At 48.0% G+C, this 15665-nt stretch overlaps 1 protein-coding gene across 4 annotated transcripts in view; it reads left to right on the top strand.

Moving 5' to 3' along the window:
* NUP155 (nucleoporin 155) overlaps positions 1–15665 on the top strand; it is a 387607-nt gene extending 371942 nt beyond the window's left edge. For all 4 annotated transcript variants that reach the window (XM_078769705.1, XM_078769706.1, XM_068096685.2 and 1 more), the window contains one exon: positions 15130–15665. In XM_078769705.1, coding sequence (XP_078625831.1) covers positions 15130–15271 — 142 coding nt within the window. In that variant the 3' untranslated portion in view covers positions 15272–15665. The remainder of the gene's footprint in view (positions 1–15129) is intronic.

Genomic DNA, 15665 nt, shown 5'->3' on the forward strand with positions numbered 1-15665 from the left:
AACCCGCGATGTACCGAAGCCGCAAAAAGTGAAGCGCGATATAACAAGGGATGACTGTGTATATATATATATACACACACGACCGGTCAAAATTTATAGAACACCTCAATTTTTCCAGTTTTTATTAAAATGTACGCAGTTTAATGTCCAGTGAATAACCTGAAATGGTACAAAGGTAAGCAGTAAACTGCTCGAGGTAAAAAATAAAAATAAAATAAAAAGTTTAGGTTAGCAAAAACGGGAAAATGATGTAAATTGTACAGTTATATTGTAAAAAAGGCCTTCTTCAGGAAACAAGTAATGGGTTAACAACTTACAGGTGTTTTGCAGAAATGTAAGTAAATTAAGCCTTGAAAGTTGATGCAAACAATTCCTACAGGTGTCCCAACCTCTGCTGATTACTTGATTACAAACCCCCTGTCTGTATAAAAGCAGTATTGGAACAGACTGTTATTACACCCTCTGAAGCATTATTTGGACAATAATGCACTGCAGGAAGTAGTATATTGGAAAGTGGAGGAAACTCTGACAGGAAGAGATCTGGCAGACCCAAAGCCACAACAGAATCAGAAGACAAGTTTCTGAGAGTCAACAGCTTGCGTGATAGGCGGCTCATAGGACAACAGCTTCAAGCACAGCTTAACACTGGTCGAAGTAAGCAAGTCTCAGTTTCAACTGTGAAGAGAAGACTTTGAGCTGCAGGTTTGACAGGTCGAGTGGCAGTACGAAAGCCATTGATATGATGGCAAAATAAGAAAAAGAGGCTTGCCTGGGCCATGAAGCACCGCCAGTGGACGACAAAGTCTAGAAGAAGGTCCCATGGACCGATGAATCAAAATTTGAAATTTTTGGTTCATCATGCAGGGTTTTTGTACGCCGTCGAGTCAGCGAAAGGATGGTTCCTCAGTGTGCAACACCAACTGTCAAACATGGAGGAGGAAGCGTGATGGTCTGGGGCTCTTTCCCTGGATCCAGAGTCGGCGACTTGCACAGAGTGACTGGCACCCTGAATCAAAAGGACGACCACAGCATTTTGCAGCGCCATGCAATACCCTCTGGTATACGCCATGTTTGTTAAGGGTTCATCCCACAGCAAGATAATGACCCTAAACACCTCCAGGCTATGTCAAAACTACCTTCAAGGAAAAGAACAAGATGGTAGGCTTCAAATCATGGAATGGCCAGCACAGTCTCCAGACTTAAACCCCATCGAGCTGGTTTGGGATGAAGTGGAAAGAAGGGTGAAAGCAAAGCAACCTACAAGTGCAACACATTTGTGGGAACTTCTGCAACAGTTTGGAAGAACTTCCCGAACAATATTTGATTTCCATTGTAGAAAGAATGCCAAGAGTGTGTTCGGCGGTTATATCTGCAAAAGGTGGCTACTTTGCTGAGTCAAAAATTTAAATTAAATTTTGTTAAACAAAATGATTCTATGATTTCTTTTTTTATCACCAATTGTTTATTTGTTCTATGTTTAATTTCAGAGAACATTGAGACATTAAACTGCGTAAATTTCAATAAAAACTGGGAAAATTGAGGTGTTCTAAAACTTTTGACCGGTGGTGTATATATATTATATATATATATATATATATATATATATATATATATATATATATATATATATATATATTTATTTATTTTGAATTTTATCATCACAACCAACATGAACCTGTAATTAAATATAGGTGATATATATAAACTGCATGACTTAAAATGTTTAAGAGCCCAAATATGGTCTGCAATTGTACATGTGTGAAGTCGAGAATATTCACATTTCAAGAGCCATTTGGTCTATGTCCATGTCCATCTAGACTATATATATATAGTCTAGACCAGGGGTCGGCAACCTTAGGCACGCGTGCCACCATTGGCACGCGGCAGCGCAATCATTGGCACACTGGCGAAAGCAGTGCCCTCTCCGCTGCATGCCAAATCACTTCTTGAACAGCCATTGGCTGTTGTGCGTGTTGCACTATAATAGTATTCCGGTGTGATTGTGCAGGGTGATGAGGTAGATGGATCAGAGCAGAGTCACCATTCCAATTCCAAATTCTTTCACTGGAATAATAATCAAAGATGCACAACATGAGATGCCGGCCTGGCGCATTCAAACACAATATTCGCGGCAACAGGATGTGCTGTAAGAACAGTGGTGTTGTTCACAGCAGATGGTCCGAGGCTGCATCTCCACTCATTATTATTATTCGGACTGGTTTCTGAGTTTTAATATTAATCTCATCATTATTCTGAATTGTATAATAATCGTAGATATAAAATAGGAGATGTAGGCTTGGTGCCTTCCGATACGCCGTTCATGGCAACCTGAGGTGCTGTAAGAGCAACTGTTGTTAACATCCGGTGGTCAGCGGTTGCATCTCCACTCTTTATCATTCAGGCTGCCTTCTGCGTTTTAATATTAATCTCGTCATTATTTTGAGTTTTTTTTATGGGGTGGTAGTAATGAAAATGGGGGTAGTAGTTTTTCTCGTAACACGCGGCCTGTCTTATTTAGTTTGATTGACGGTACGGCCTCCCGCTCACATTTACCACAGGAATTGCAGTGAAGCGGTTCAGGTTCGGTAAAAAAAAAACACCTTTAGAGGCCATTTTTCCCCACATGCGGGGGTTGGCCTTTTTCGGGGACCGTGGTTGTTGTTGTTTTTTGGTCCCCTTTTTGAAGCAATGTTTTACGGCCGGATGCCCTTCCTGCCGCCAACCCTGTTTGTCGCCTTTTTACGACACACAGGGAATTACCAGTGAACTGGTACTCAAGGTTCGGTAGATGTTCGGTAAATGTTTCTTTAAAATGTTGTTGCAATGCATATGGCCTATATGGATGGAATAAAATTCCATGTCTGTTGGAAATATTTTTTTGATGTGGTGTCATAATTAAACTTAATGTTGAACTTAATGTTGATATGGCACACGAATTAACAAGAACATTTCAAACTGGCACTTCATGTCAAAAAGGTTGCCGACCCCTGGTCTAGACTATATATATATAGCTTTGCAGGCAATGCGGACATGCATGGCGATGACGTCATGATGTTCGCTCATTAGGTTGGAGAACCAGATTACAGATACCAATTATATATATACCACATATATAATTTTTGGTATCTGTAATATATATAATTATATATATAATTATAATTATATATAATTATAATAATATATATAATTATATATATAATTATATAATTATATATAATTGGTATCTGTAATCTGGTTCTCCAACCTAATGAGCGAACATCATGACGTCATCGCCATGCATGTCCGCATTGCCTGCAAAGCTCCAGAGGAACCATCTAGCAGTGCGTCATTATGGATTATAAATTCAGATACTGTCACAAGTGCATGCAAAACTCAGTTACCGACCTGGTTTCACCCTTGTTGGGGCTTCATCAGGGCAACGCAGTGAGCCTTCCATACACTTGTAACTCTGTGAACCTTTCGGTTTTTATATCAGTCACTATGCGACCTTCATATCATCAGTGGGGAACCGCCAGAACTGCGCGAGGGTACCCTCTGAGACGAGAGAGAGTTGGCACGAAGATTATGTGTAATGAAAATCAGTTCCACAACTTTGACCTGGTAGTAGGTTTAATGACAATTCGATCTCTGGCAACATCCTGTAAGAATACAATCATGCAATATATCAGGATCATGGAATTATGGAGAAAGTTCAGTAATATCAATCAATGCAAGCAAGCCTGGATTATCTACGTATACGCACCATTCGAGTCTACGTGTCATGGATTAAATGTCACAGGAATGTTTCGGAGCGATGGTCGTCCGAGTTCTTATAGACGCCTCTCAGTGGTTAGAGAGAGCATAACACCTGGGTTCAACTTAGATACATTTTCATTACATTCTCCCCGCCGTTAGAACTACACTTCCGCTAGGCAGGAATCAAGCACGCAGCAGCATTAGTAGAGCAGCGATGTCAGTACATGTCAGTCGGTCCATCAGTAGCGATCGGGGCGACGAATTTCCCTGCCAGCACGGGTCCGGAAACTACCGGGTACTACATCCCCAAGTCCGGAGTCCCCCGCGTCGGAGTAGCTGCCTGAGTCAGGTGACGAAGGTGGCACCACAGTGCCTACAGGCTGGGGTGTATTCGCAAGGGGCCAGGTGGCGTACGGAGACAGTGGACTCGCGTCCATCTGCCATCAACACGCGAGCATGCTCGGGATTAGCTTGGAGTACTTGCACCTTATCCACTAGTGGATCATACTTGCTCGTGCGAACCGCACGTTTGAGGTAGGCCGGCCATGGCTCAGCAAGCCAACTAGGTAAAGGTCGGATACTTCCCGAGCTCCTCGGGTGATGAAACATCCGTTCGTGGGGAGTCTGGTTGGTGGCCGTACACAGTAAAGTCCTGATTGAGTTCAGCGCCGCAGGTAACGACCAGGCCCATTTATCTCGGCCTCGGCCGAGGGACCTAAGGCTTAGCGTGACGGCTCTCCATATAATCCCATTGAAGCGTTCGACCTGCCCATTCGCCTGCGGTCTATACGGAGTGGTAGAGCTAGAAGCGACATTATGCTGAAGTAAGAAGCTCCTCACCTCCTGGGACAGGAACACCGCACCTCGATCGGTATGCACGTAGGTCGGATTCCCAAACATAGAAAACAAGTTCTGCAGGCACCGTATAACCATGGCGGCCGTCATATCTGCGCACGTCAAAGCGAAAGGGAATCTCGAGAACTCATCAACGATAGTGAGCAGATAACGAGAGTTACTCGATGCCGGTGACGCCGGCAGTGGCCCTTTGAAGTCCATCGCCAATCTCTCCCACGGCCTAGTTGCTCGGACCAGTATCCCCATAGGAGGGTTGTAAAAACGCGGTTTGAGTTCAGCACATACAGAACAGTTGCGACAGACCTGGCGAATGTCTTCAATGGCAGGTATGGCAGGTTACGACAACGCACAAAATGAGCGAAACGCGTCACCCCAGGATGGCACAGAGTGTCGTGCAAAGCGCGCAGATCCTCCAAAGATATGAGGCCCGCACACATTGCCGGCCACGATAAGGCGTCGGCAACCAGGTTATCCCTCCCAGGGCGATATTTGATGGTGCAGCAGAAATCGGCGAGTTCGATGCGCCAGCGAGTGATTTTCTCATTCTTAATGCGTTGAGCATGCAGGGTGTCGTACATAAACGCAATGCTCTGTTGGTCCGTGATAATTTGGAAGCATCGTCCGAGCAAATAGGGACGCCAACGCCGAATCGGCTCGACGATTGCGTACGCCTCCTTTTCGACAGATGAATGTCTCTGCTCAGCGGAGGTGAGAGTTCGCGAAAAGAAAGCCACAGGGCGCCCCCCCTGGGAGAGAGTCGCTGCAATCGCATGATCCGATGCATCACTTTCCAAAACGAAAGATTTATTCTCGTCAATCGTCGCCACAGCGGCGCCAGCGATGTCGGACTTAAGGCCATGCAAAGCAGCCTTGGCATCAAGGCTCATGGGGAACGCTTCGCAGTCCACAAGTGGGCGGAGTTTCACGGATAAATTTTGTACCCACTTAGAATAATGAGCGAACAGCCCGAGAGCACGCTTCAGCGAAGCACGATCGCAGGGCGGGGCCATGTCGAGCAAGGGTCGCAGACGCTCCTTATCCAGAGCAACAGAGCCGTGGGTCACAGTGTACCCCAGAAGATCTATCGTGCGAGCGGAGTAACGACATTTAGCCTCATTCATAGTTAAGCGATACCTCTGTGCGACCTCGAGGAAGTGCTTCAGATTAGCATCATGATGTTCCTGGTCATGCCCACAAACCGTGAGATTGTCCAGATATACAAATACGTCGGTCAAGTTCTCCTTAGCGATGATGTCGTCCATAGCCCTCTGAAAACAGGTGACCCCGTTCGTGACCCCGAAAGGTAGCCGGGTGAACTGGTATAACCTTTGACCCAATTCAAACGCGGTATAGATACGGTCGGCTTCGGAGATGGGGATTTGATGATACGCACTACGCAGATTGAGAGTGCTATCGACCGAATACTAGGCCACCTGACCTGTCGAACCAGGGAGTCCATTCCCGGAAGGGGGTAGGCGTCCAGCTGTATAAATCGATTAATCGTCTGCGAATAGTCGATTCCCATGCGTTTGCGATGCGCTTCACTTCGTACCACTAGCACTTGGGCCGGCCATGGCGACCGACTAGGTTCTATGATACCTTCCTTTAATAGCTGGGCCGTTTCTTCCGCAATGAATTGCGCGTCAGCTCGTGAGTAGCTTCGCGATTTAACCGCTACAGGTGCACAGTCCGTGGTCATATTGGGGAACAGCGACAGCAGCTCAATTTCCATCCCTGCAAGAGCGCACACAGCAAGCGTATCAGTGCCACCAAATTCCATTTCCAACCGTCCATGTCGCTTGAGAAAATCATGTCCTAGCAAAACGTCTGCACATCATGCTGGTAAGACCATGCGATGCACATCCGGAAACATTCGTCCCTTAATCACAAGCTTCAGTCGACATTCCCCTTTTGTGCTAAGCCTAAGCCCCTGAGAGGCCATAAAGATTCGACGTCTTGTCCCAAAAATCGGCCATCCATGTTTTTGCACCAGTCGATAATCAACATAACTATCTGTGGAACCTGTATCGATCAAAGCATTAGCAAAAATTCCCTCGATCATAAGTGGAATTATAGCTTGAGCCAGGCCAGGTGGACCTGCAGTTATCGAGTCATCTAGGCGAGGCGCTCGTGCCTCGCGTGTGGATCCAACGCCAGCTAAAGCTTTCCGTGCCGTAGCAGTAGCTTGTAGTTCATACGTGCAGCCTCCGGATGGCGCTCGTGTCACGCGCGGAGTTTCAAAGCCAGCTAAAGTTTTCCGTGCCGTAGCAGTAGCTTGTAGTTCATACGTGCAGCCTCCGGATGGCGCTCGTGTCACGCGCGGAGTTTCAAAGCCAACAATAGCCGTTCGGGTGGCCGATCCGGAAAGTTGGCAGGGCGGCGGAAGGATGCCGGCCAAGGACGGTCGCACCGCGTTCTGTCGTGTCTGCGCCACTTGTTTAGTCGGCGCGACGAATCTCACCAAGGTCGAGTGCACAGCCAGGGGCCCACAGGAAGGTGCGATCATCATCAAAGTCGGGTGAGGCGCCCCGTGCTTCGCTCGGCCGCTGGCTCGGCGATAAGCACATTCATCGCCGAGCAGGCTCTTTTGCCCAGCGACGTCGATCGGCAAACTTTTGCAAAATGACCTGTCTTTGTGCACAAATGACATGTCGCATCCCGAGCCGGGCAAACAGACCTGAGATGTTTTCGGTTCCCGCAGAAATAGCATGTAGCGTTACGTCCGGGCTTAGGTCCGGCTGCTGCTGCTGCCGTCAAGCCCGGATCAAAATCCTCCTCGGGAGTGGCCGGGGTCTCCGATTCCGGCAGAGATGCCGTGGCTGCATCCGCGTCCTCGGCGGTCGCTTTCTCCGGTCGAGCTTGTCGAGATGTCCCCGCAGTGACGTATGGGTGTTCATATGCGTCGGATTGTTCCCGTGCTTGGATATAGACGTGAGCCAGCCATAGTGCTTCAGCGAGTGTCAAGTCGGCCTCTTCAAGAAGTCTCTGTCTGACTACTGGGGATTTAAGTCCAGCGACGAAAGAATCGCGAACAAGATCATCACAAACTTGTTCATGTGTACGTACCTCCGGTGCACTCTCGGTCAGCAGACGTCGGAGCTCTTGTGCGAAGTGATCTAAAGTCTCCGTGGGCTGTTGTCTTCGTATTGCGAGCAGATGCCGGGAATAGACCACGCTTCGTTTCTTAATGTAAATACGCTTCAGCTCCGCCACAGCAGCATCGAACGACACACATTGTTCGATTGCCGGTACACGTTGTGATGTACCTTTGTTTGTAGTACGTCTAATTTCGTTTCATTGGTGACGGCGGCTTCCTGAGCCTTGAATTGATTATCCAAGGTTTTCAGCCAATGTGTCAACTCCGCGGCCACCGCTTGAGGGTCGGCTGCGAAGAGCGGCACGTGGATCATTTTGTGTCCCGCCATGTCGCTCTCGTTCGCCTCTTGTTCTCATTCGGACGGCAAGACGAATTGTCATTAATTGTAATTAAAATCAGTTCCACAACTTTGACCTGGTAGTAGGTTTAATGACGATTCGATCTCTGGCAACATCCTGTAAGAATACAATCATGCAATATATCAGGATCATGGAATCATGGAGAAAGTTCAGTAATATCAATCAAGAATGCAAGCAAGCCTGGATTATCTACGTATACGCACCATTCGAGTCTACGTGTCATGGATTAAATGTCACAGGAATGTTTCGGAGCGATGGTCGTCCGAGTTCTTATCGACGCCTCTCAGTGGTTAGAGAGAGCATAACACCTGGGTATAACTTAGATACATTTTCATTACATTATGTACGCGGCATCCCAGTCCCCCGCATAATTATAAGGTCCGGTCGCGCGCCAACGACACCAGCTGCCTGCCATTCTTCGCGGCGGAGCCTGGAACCATCTGCTTGGACCCTTCTCTTCCTTCCCACCACCACCACTCCATTCGTGTAAGTGTGTTTGTATTGTCCTGGGCGTGTGATAATATAAGTGTATAGAGTTGCCCTGTGTCACTGCTTCTTCTTCTTCTTGTATATTCCCTTCTTTCATTTCCTCTTCGGGTTTCTTGTACATAATTAATAAATTATATTTGTTCTTCCTTCACCCTTCTTATTCTTTGGGTTTTCCTCTCATCCGGTTGCTTTAGTGATTTCTCCATTGAATATACGTGGCATGATTTGGGCAACGCTCGGAATTGGGTTCGTCTTTTGTTAACGGCTCAAGTCGCAGCTCGCTTCGCTCGGCGTATCCATTAACGCTGCGGCTTGGGTGGAAATGATCTCCTCGCTTACGGCCGGTCTTAGTACGCAGGTATTTGGGACTTCATTGACTAATGACCCTGGCTACTACCGACCGGGAGTGACGTTATAATTTCTAAGGACTCGGATGGCCAGCTTAATAGACGAGGGGATTAAACCCCCTCGGTAAGGGGAGCGCCGTAATCTGAGATCCGCAACAATATATATATATATATATATTGTTACGGTTTTCCGCCGCCCTTCTTACCCTTACCAGGGGGGGGGGGGGGGATTAAGCCCCATGTTCTTTCTGGGCCTGGCATAACCGAGAGACTTGAAACGCCTCTTCCGGGCAAACGCAAGGTAGGGTTTCGGGACCAAGTCTCACTCGTACCTAAATACCTGCGCCGCCACAGAAGCGGGGAACCAAGCCTCGCATGAGCCACGTGTAATTTGAGTTCACCGAGCGGATTGCGTACCACGTGGTCCGTGCAGTCACCGTTGATATTGGACCCCAATTGGAGCGGTTCTTTTCGTACCACGCTTAGTCAATGATGGAAAACACAAGAACAATCGAATGGAAGGAAGAATGAATGAATGATCATTTTAAGGCCATTTTCCCCGCTAGAGCGGGGGTTAGCCTTGCGGGCCCCATGACAATCATGGTTCCCTGGTTGAGGCAATGTTTTTATGGCCGGATGCCCTTCCTGATGCCAACCCTTGGTCACGCTCTTACGATGCGCAGGGATACGGTGTACCTATTCTGAATCCGGGTACACACCGTGATCATTCATCCCAGCAAGCTGGTACTCAATTTGCCGACCTCGGAAGGATGACAGGCTGAGTCAACCCCCCTGGCGTTAATTCAGCGATCGACCAGGATTTGAACCCAGGATCCTAGGATCCCAAGCCGGCACCCTAACCGCTAAGCCAACACCAGGGATAATTATTATTATAGAAGAGCACTGGTTTAATTATTATTCCCAATATTATGTACAATGATCGGTGGAAGCAGAGACACAGAGCAGCCTTATACAGTCTTATTATAAACTCCCAGACACGGGCCCGTTCGCACTCACACAGGGAAATTGCAGGCAGGATGATGTTCAGGCCAAACGCGCCGACTTGGTCGTCCAGGAACGGCCCCGTCCGGCTCTCCTCGGACACAGCACGTTCCGCGATTATGGCAAGCAGGCCGTGGAAGGATCCCAGTAGCGCGTCTCTCGGACAAAGGCAGATGATGAGGCGGGAAGGAATGTGCGTGTCTCTCGGCGCGGCTGGCGGTTCCACCGCGTTTAGCCACCAGCGCGCTATCACTCGCGTAACCCAATGCACTATCGCGGCTCGGCTTCAAGCTCAACCGAGCGTCACTTTACTAGGAGCGCTTATACGGTTCATACGCATCTTTCTCCGATATCGTATCTCTCAAACTCTACTGCTGACCACGCTCCTTCAACTCCTCCTCTCTTCTGTAACTCACCGCACTCCCCCTGGGGGCTTTGTGCGACGGGTTATATTTGCCACGCCCTGAGCCTTCTCGAACGTTCCAACCACGCCCTGTGACGCAGTGCTGCAGCCACTCCCTGTGAGCCCTGATTGGCGGCTCACGCTTACCGTCAGCTTCTTCGCCGCCCTCATTTGGTCCCGACCCGACCTGCTAGGCCTGCCTCGTGTTAATTCGCGCCAAAAAGCCAAAGGCAGCACATAGAGGCGTAAGAGGCATAAGGCAATGGAGGCGGGATAAGGCAATGGAAGTATGAGAAGGACCTACTCATTACTCTACTCAACGCAAAACTAACACAGGAAAAGGACTATTCTCACACATACTATGAAATAACTGAACTATCGCGAGGCTACGTGTTGTTTGTGTGACTAAACTATGAGGGGGAAATTTAACCTTTAATGTACAAAACTCAAAACCGCAACACTACCCCTCTCCCTTGTCAGACTCGTTCCCGAGTCGAACCGAACAAACAAAAATGGAACGACCGGTTTTGAGAATGATCTGGAAAATTAACTTTTACTTTTACATGTGACATATAGATGTGGTTCCCTCTAACATTTACTCTAACCCGTGGGTGCGACAGTTTTAAAACACTAAATATGTCTCACCTATTGCATTGAGTAGCTACTCTAACAGAATCACGCCCACAATTAACCGAATCCGGAATTTGTCAAACTAAACATATAGCCGGTGGGCAGCATTTTATATACAAGCACAAAAAAAACAACCTTATTTACAGTTCTATGACCCAGGACCTGTCCTTTTTGGAAAGAAGATTGGAGGGGAGAGAAAGCACAGCAAAACACAAAACACACTCAAAATCATCACATTTGATTTGCTGCTTGTTTCTTGCTTCTTGCATCTTCTGTGTGCATATATCAAACCGGCTAGCACCCGGACCGGCATACAGGCCAGTCCTGCTCTTCAGGGCTAACTAAACTTACAAATCTTCTCGTCCCTAGCACACCATAATAAAAATACACAACAAAATGCTCTATTGTATGTCTTTGCCAAGCAGGGCCAATCTCATGTGGTCCGACTGCATGACATTAATGCCACTCAAAACAAGTGGTCCGAAGATGCAAGGTGATGCTGCAGCAAGGTACTGCACAGCAGAGGTGTAAGGCCACAAGACCTGTGGTCCATAACGTGTGTGTGTTGCAGCAAAGTGTTTGTGGCAGCAAAGTGCTGCACATGTGCAGCAAAGTTATAACACAAGGATACGGCAGCAAAGTGCCGTGCAGTTCGGCTGCGCAGATGTAACAAGGTGCAGCAGGAATGCTGCACAGGTCGCTGGTGCTGCACAGTTCCGCCTCCAAAATGGTCCTGGGGATAGACAAAGCACGACCAGCAAAGCGGAAAGGGCGCAAAGGTACACAGCAAAACAAGTTAATGCAGCGCAAGGGGCACGGAAGAGCGAGCGGAGCAGGCTCGTTCCTAACCGTCCATACCCCCCATCGTCGGCTTACACTACCGTACCCCTTTCTTGTATTTACAAATTCGTCACTACGTCTTGTCTCCCATATCCCCCTCTAATCCAAATTCGTCTCCCAATCCCTCCCAGGAAGGAAGGAATGGAACAAACACAATGTCCTCTTACATCATGATGCGTCTTACACTCAAACAGTTTACAAAGCCTTGGTGTGGAGTTTCGTCCTCCTCGGTGAATGGCTGTGGATGATGCGAAGGGATATCTCATCCTAACTACACTACTGACCTTTACTTTTAAACTACCCGGGGTCATACCCCGCCAATCGGCCTCTTTAAACTATGTGGTTCTAAAAACCGAATTCCCATTGCCCACTCTGTGATGCCATCCGAATTTGGGTCTCACTCCCCAATTTTTCATACTGTGCCCTTGCACAATTTCGGGGCTGGGTCGTGTGGCTCCACTACCAGGTCCAACTACCTGCGCACCTCCGCCACTGAAGTCGCCACCCGAGCTTACCTGCTCCTACGACTACCTAACTGGGGAAGGCCCCTCCTGGCTCTTTACCCCCTGATGCCCACCTTGGCATTGGGCAACCCGGGTCCTTCCTTTGGATCCTCGGGCCCCACTCAACAACTCACAACTACCCTAACTGGCATCACAGAGTGGTCCCATCACAGAGTGGTCACATCACCCCAGAGCCTACCTGCGGCCTCACCTGGCCGACAAACTACCAGTGGCGGAGTGCCCCAATAACCATACGCACCAATTAAACCACACGCCCAGCCATTTCACTGACTCATGCACCCTCCAAAGCACTACTTGCCACGACCTGCACCACAGGTGTCAATCAATATCCATACAAATCTTGCCTAAGCCCTCTACCTGGTTTTACATGACCCCCCCCCCCCCCCCCCTGGGCTTTCGCGAATGGGTTCCACTCTTCCCCCATTCAATCCTTCGCACCATGCATTCCACATCTTTTATTCCACACCAAGCATTCCACACCAAATATTCCGCACACATTTATCTCACACACCTTTTGTCTCGCACACCAAATTCCTCGCACACCCTTTTGTTCTCACTCCTCAAACCAATTCCATTTATTTTCATCACAATTGCTCACACATACAGCATCATCTATATCTAACTGCTTTTCCCCTAAAACTCGTGCTTCCCCATCTTCCCGTTAAACTAAGCACTCCCTTCGTCATTAACAACCATCTAATCTCTCGACATCCCCTCTGCAGTACAAATGTCACTACTTAACTCTCATGTCTTCTACAGTCTGCTAATTCCCGAACAATTATCCTAGCCCTCCCTCGGCTAGCTTCGGTGCCCCATGGAGGTAACCATCGCCGGCACCCCCATGTGCCTGTCACTGCCATCCCCCTAAGCTAATGCTCATGGGCCCTGATCATGTGAGGAATGGTTAAACTGCCATTCCTCCACGTAGGGTACACTATCCTCATCCGGCCACTACACTCAAGCCTCTTCATGCGGAAATACATCGTCACAGCTCGGCTTTGAAAGGCCAAGCGATCCATGCGGTTGGTTTGTCTCCTGTAGGTTGGGTCCGTCCGGCATTTTCGATCCAGGGGAGGAGGCATGGATGGGCCGAGGTGCAGGGGCCCATCTCGGCGCGGGGCCTCGCGGTCCCACGCACGATGGCCCAACCGCCCACGGTCGGAGCACCGCACCTGCAAAGGTGCGCGGCTCCGAAATCTCCTACCTCCCCTTGAACCTCGCCGATTGCCTTTGCCGCCACGGCACGGCATCAACCATACAGGGCGGGCTCCGGCACGAATCGTGCACGTCGGTCCTTGTGACACCGCCGCACCACCGATCCCGGCCGGTTCCTCCTGCACACAACTCACCGAGGGCTCACGTCGGCTATCCGTATCGCTAAACGCTACCCCGGTCGGTGTCGATGCTTGAGCCGCGTCCTCAACACTTGCAACCCACTCCGCACTCGCACCTGCACACACACCTAGGCGCACTCACGCCCCTCACACACTTCAGTATGCACTCTTCTTCTTCGCACTCTTCTACCGCACACTCTGTAATACCCCCGGGTGTGCACTCCTGCACACACTTTACAACACGCTCTGGTGTGCACTCCTGCACACTCTCTGTAACACACTCTCCCGTTACACACTCTAACACCCACGGGTGTGCACTCCTGCACACACCCAATCATCGCACACTCTTTTTCCACGCACTCTTCTCGTGCACACTCTCTCATTACCGCACATTCTGGCGCACACTTTTCTCTCTCTCACACCCATGCTACGGTGCACACTTTTCTCTCACACCCGTGCTCCGGTGCACACTTTTCTCTCACATGTGCACCAGTCGCCCTCGTACACCGCACAATGGACCTTCCACGACCGCCCGGGTTTCGTTTCTTTCCCAAGCGCGCCAAAACCCTTTTCGCGCCCAGCAACACCAGGTACCTTTGCTAGTAATTTATAAAGAAAGCATTTTTTAACCACAATAGCAATGTGCTTGGAGTAGTTGTCACCAGCAGGAGAAATTGAATGCCCAAACTTCCAAAGTGTTTGTCTACTCACCCAAAACACTTGCATAAACAGATTATTTTATGCCTCCGTTGACGAAGTTGCCGGAGGCATTATATTTTCAGGTTGTCCGTCCGTGATATGTTTTCGTTACCGCGATAACTTGAGAACGGCTGAAGGGATCTTAGTCAAACTTGGTGCAAGTGTGTATAATGAGGTAAAGATGAACTGATTAGATTTTGGGGTCGCGAGGTCAAAGGCCAAAGAGGAGAGGTCATGTTAGGTAAAAATCCTGTTACCGCTATAACTTGTGAACCAGTGATGGGATTCTGACCAAATTTGGTACAATTATGTATAATGTGGTAAAGATGAACTGATTAGATTTTGGGGTCATGAGGTCAAAGGTCAAAGTCTGTAATAGGTCTATAACTTGAGAACGGCGGAAGTGATATAATTCAAACTTCGTACAGGTATGTATAATGATGTAAAGATTAACTGATTACGCTTTGAGGTCCCGAGGTCAAAGGTAGAGGTTATGTCAGGTAAAAATGTGATAACATGTGAAGAGCTGAAGGGATTTAAAGAAAACTTGGTACAGGTATGTATAATGATGTAAACATGAACTGATTAAATGTTGAGTTCAAAGGTCAGAGGTCATGTTAGGTAAAAATGTTATAAGTTGAGACAGCTGAATGGATTTAAATCAAACTTGGTACAAGTATTATAATGTAATAATATGGGCGGAGGCATATCGGTCGACGTCGTGACGCAAGAAGAGTGCAGTTCTAGTTTTATTTTAAAGTTTGCTGTTTGTTTTCTTCTATTTATTCTGTTTCATGTATGTCTGTGCTATCCAGGCGCTTGTTCATCAATCGCTGCTTGGACATTGTCGCCTCATACCTGATAGAACTGCAAGCAATGGATCCTTGTCGAGACAGCACGGACCTGCTGCAGAACTTTCGATCTCTTCAGCCTAAGTTAGAACGACTGTTGGTTTGATTATGTGACTCTCAAATTTATTACACCACATGCGTTTGCACTTCCATATTAATTATGAAGTTGTGCTTAACTTGCATAAATTTTGCTAGGCCTCGTTTAGCATATAATTTATGTTGAGGCCAACGTATAAGGATTTCAAACAATCGGGTGTTGAGAAGCGTTTGAAATTTAATGTGGAAAGTGTTTGAACAAGAGGTTGGTTGGGAATTCTCAGGCTTAAAGAGCAATGTCACTGATAAGATTTGATTCCTTGCCAGCACAATATTGTATGACATTCGTCCAACAGGAGCCGAGTAATTTTGATGACGTCAGTGCCGGCATTGTTTTGCATGTTAATTTTCTTGAAAAACACTTCATAAGAGCATTTGTACAATAAAGACACGGCTGGATTCTT

Source organism: Myxine glutinosa, chromosome 1, assembly GCF_964187855.1.
Source record: "Myxine glutinosa chromosome 1, kmMyxGlut1.1, whole genome shotgun sequence".
NCBI lineage: Eukaryota > Metazoa > Chordata > Myxini > Myxiniformes > Myxinidae > Myxine > Myxine glutinosa.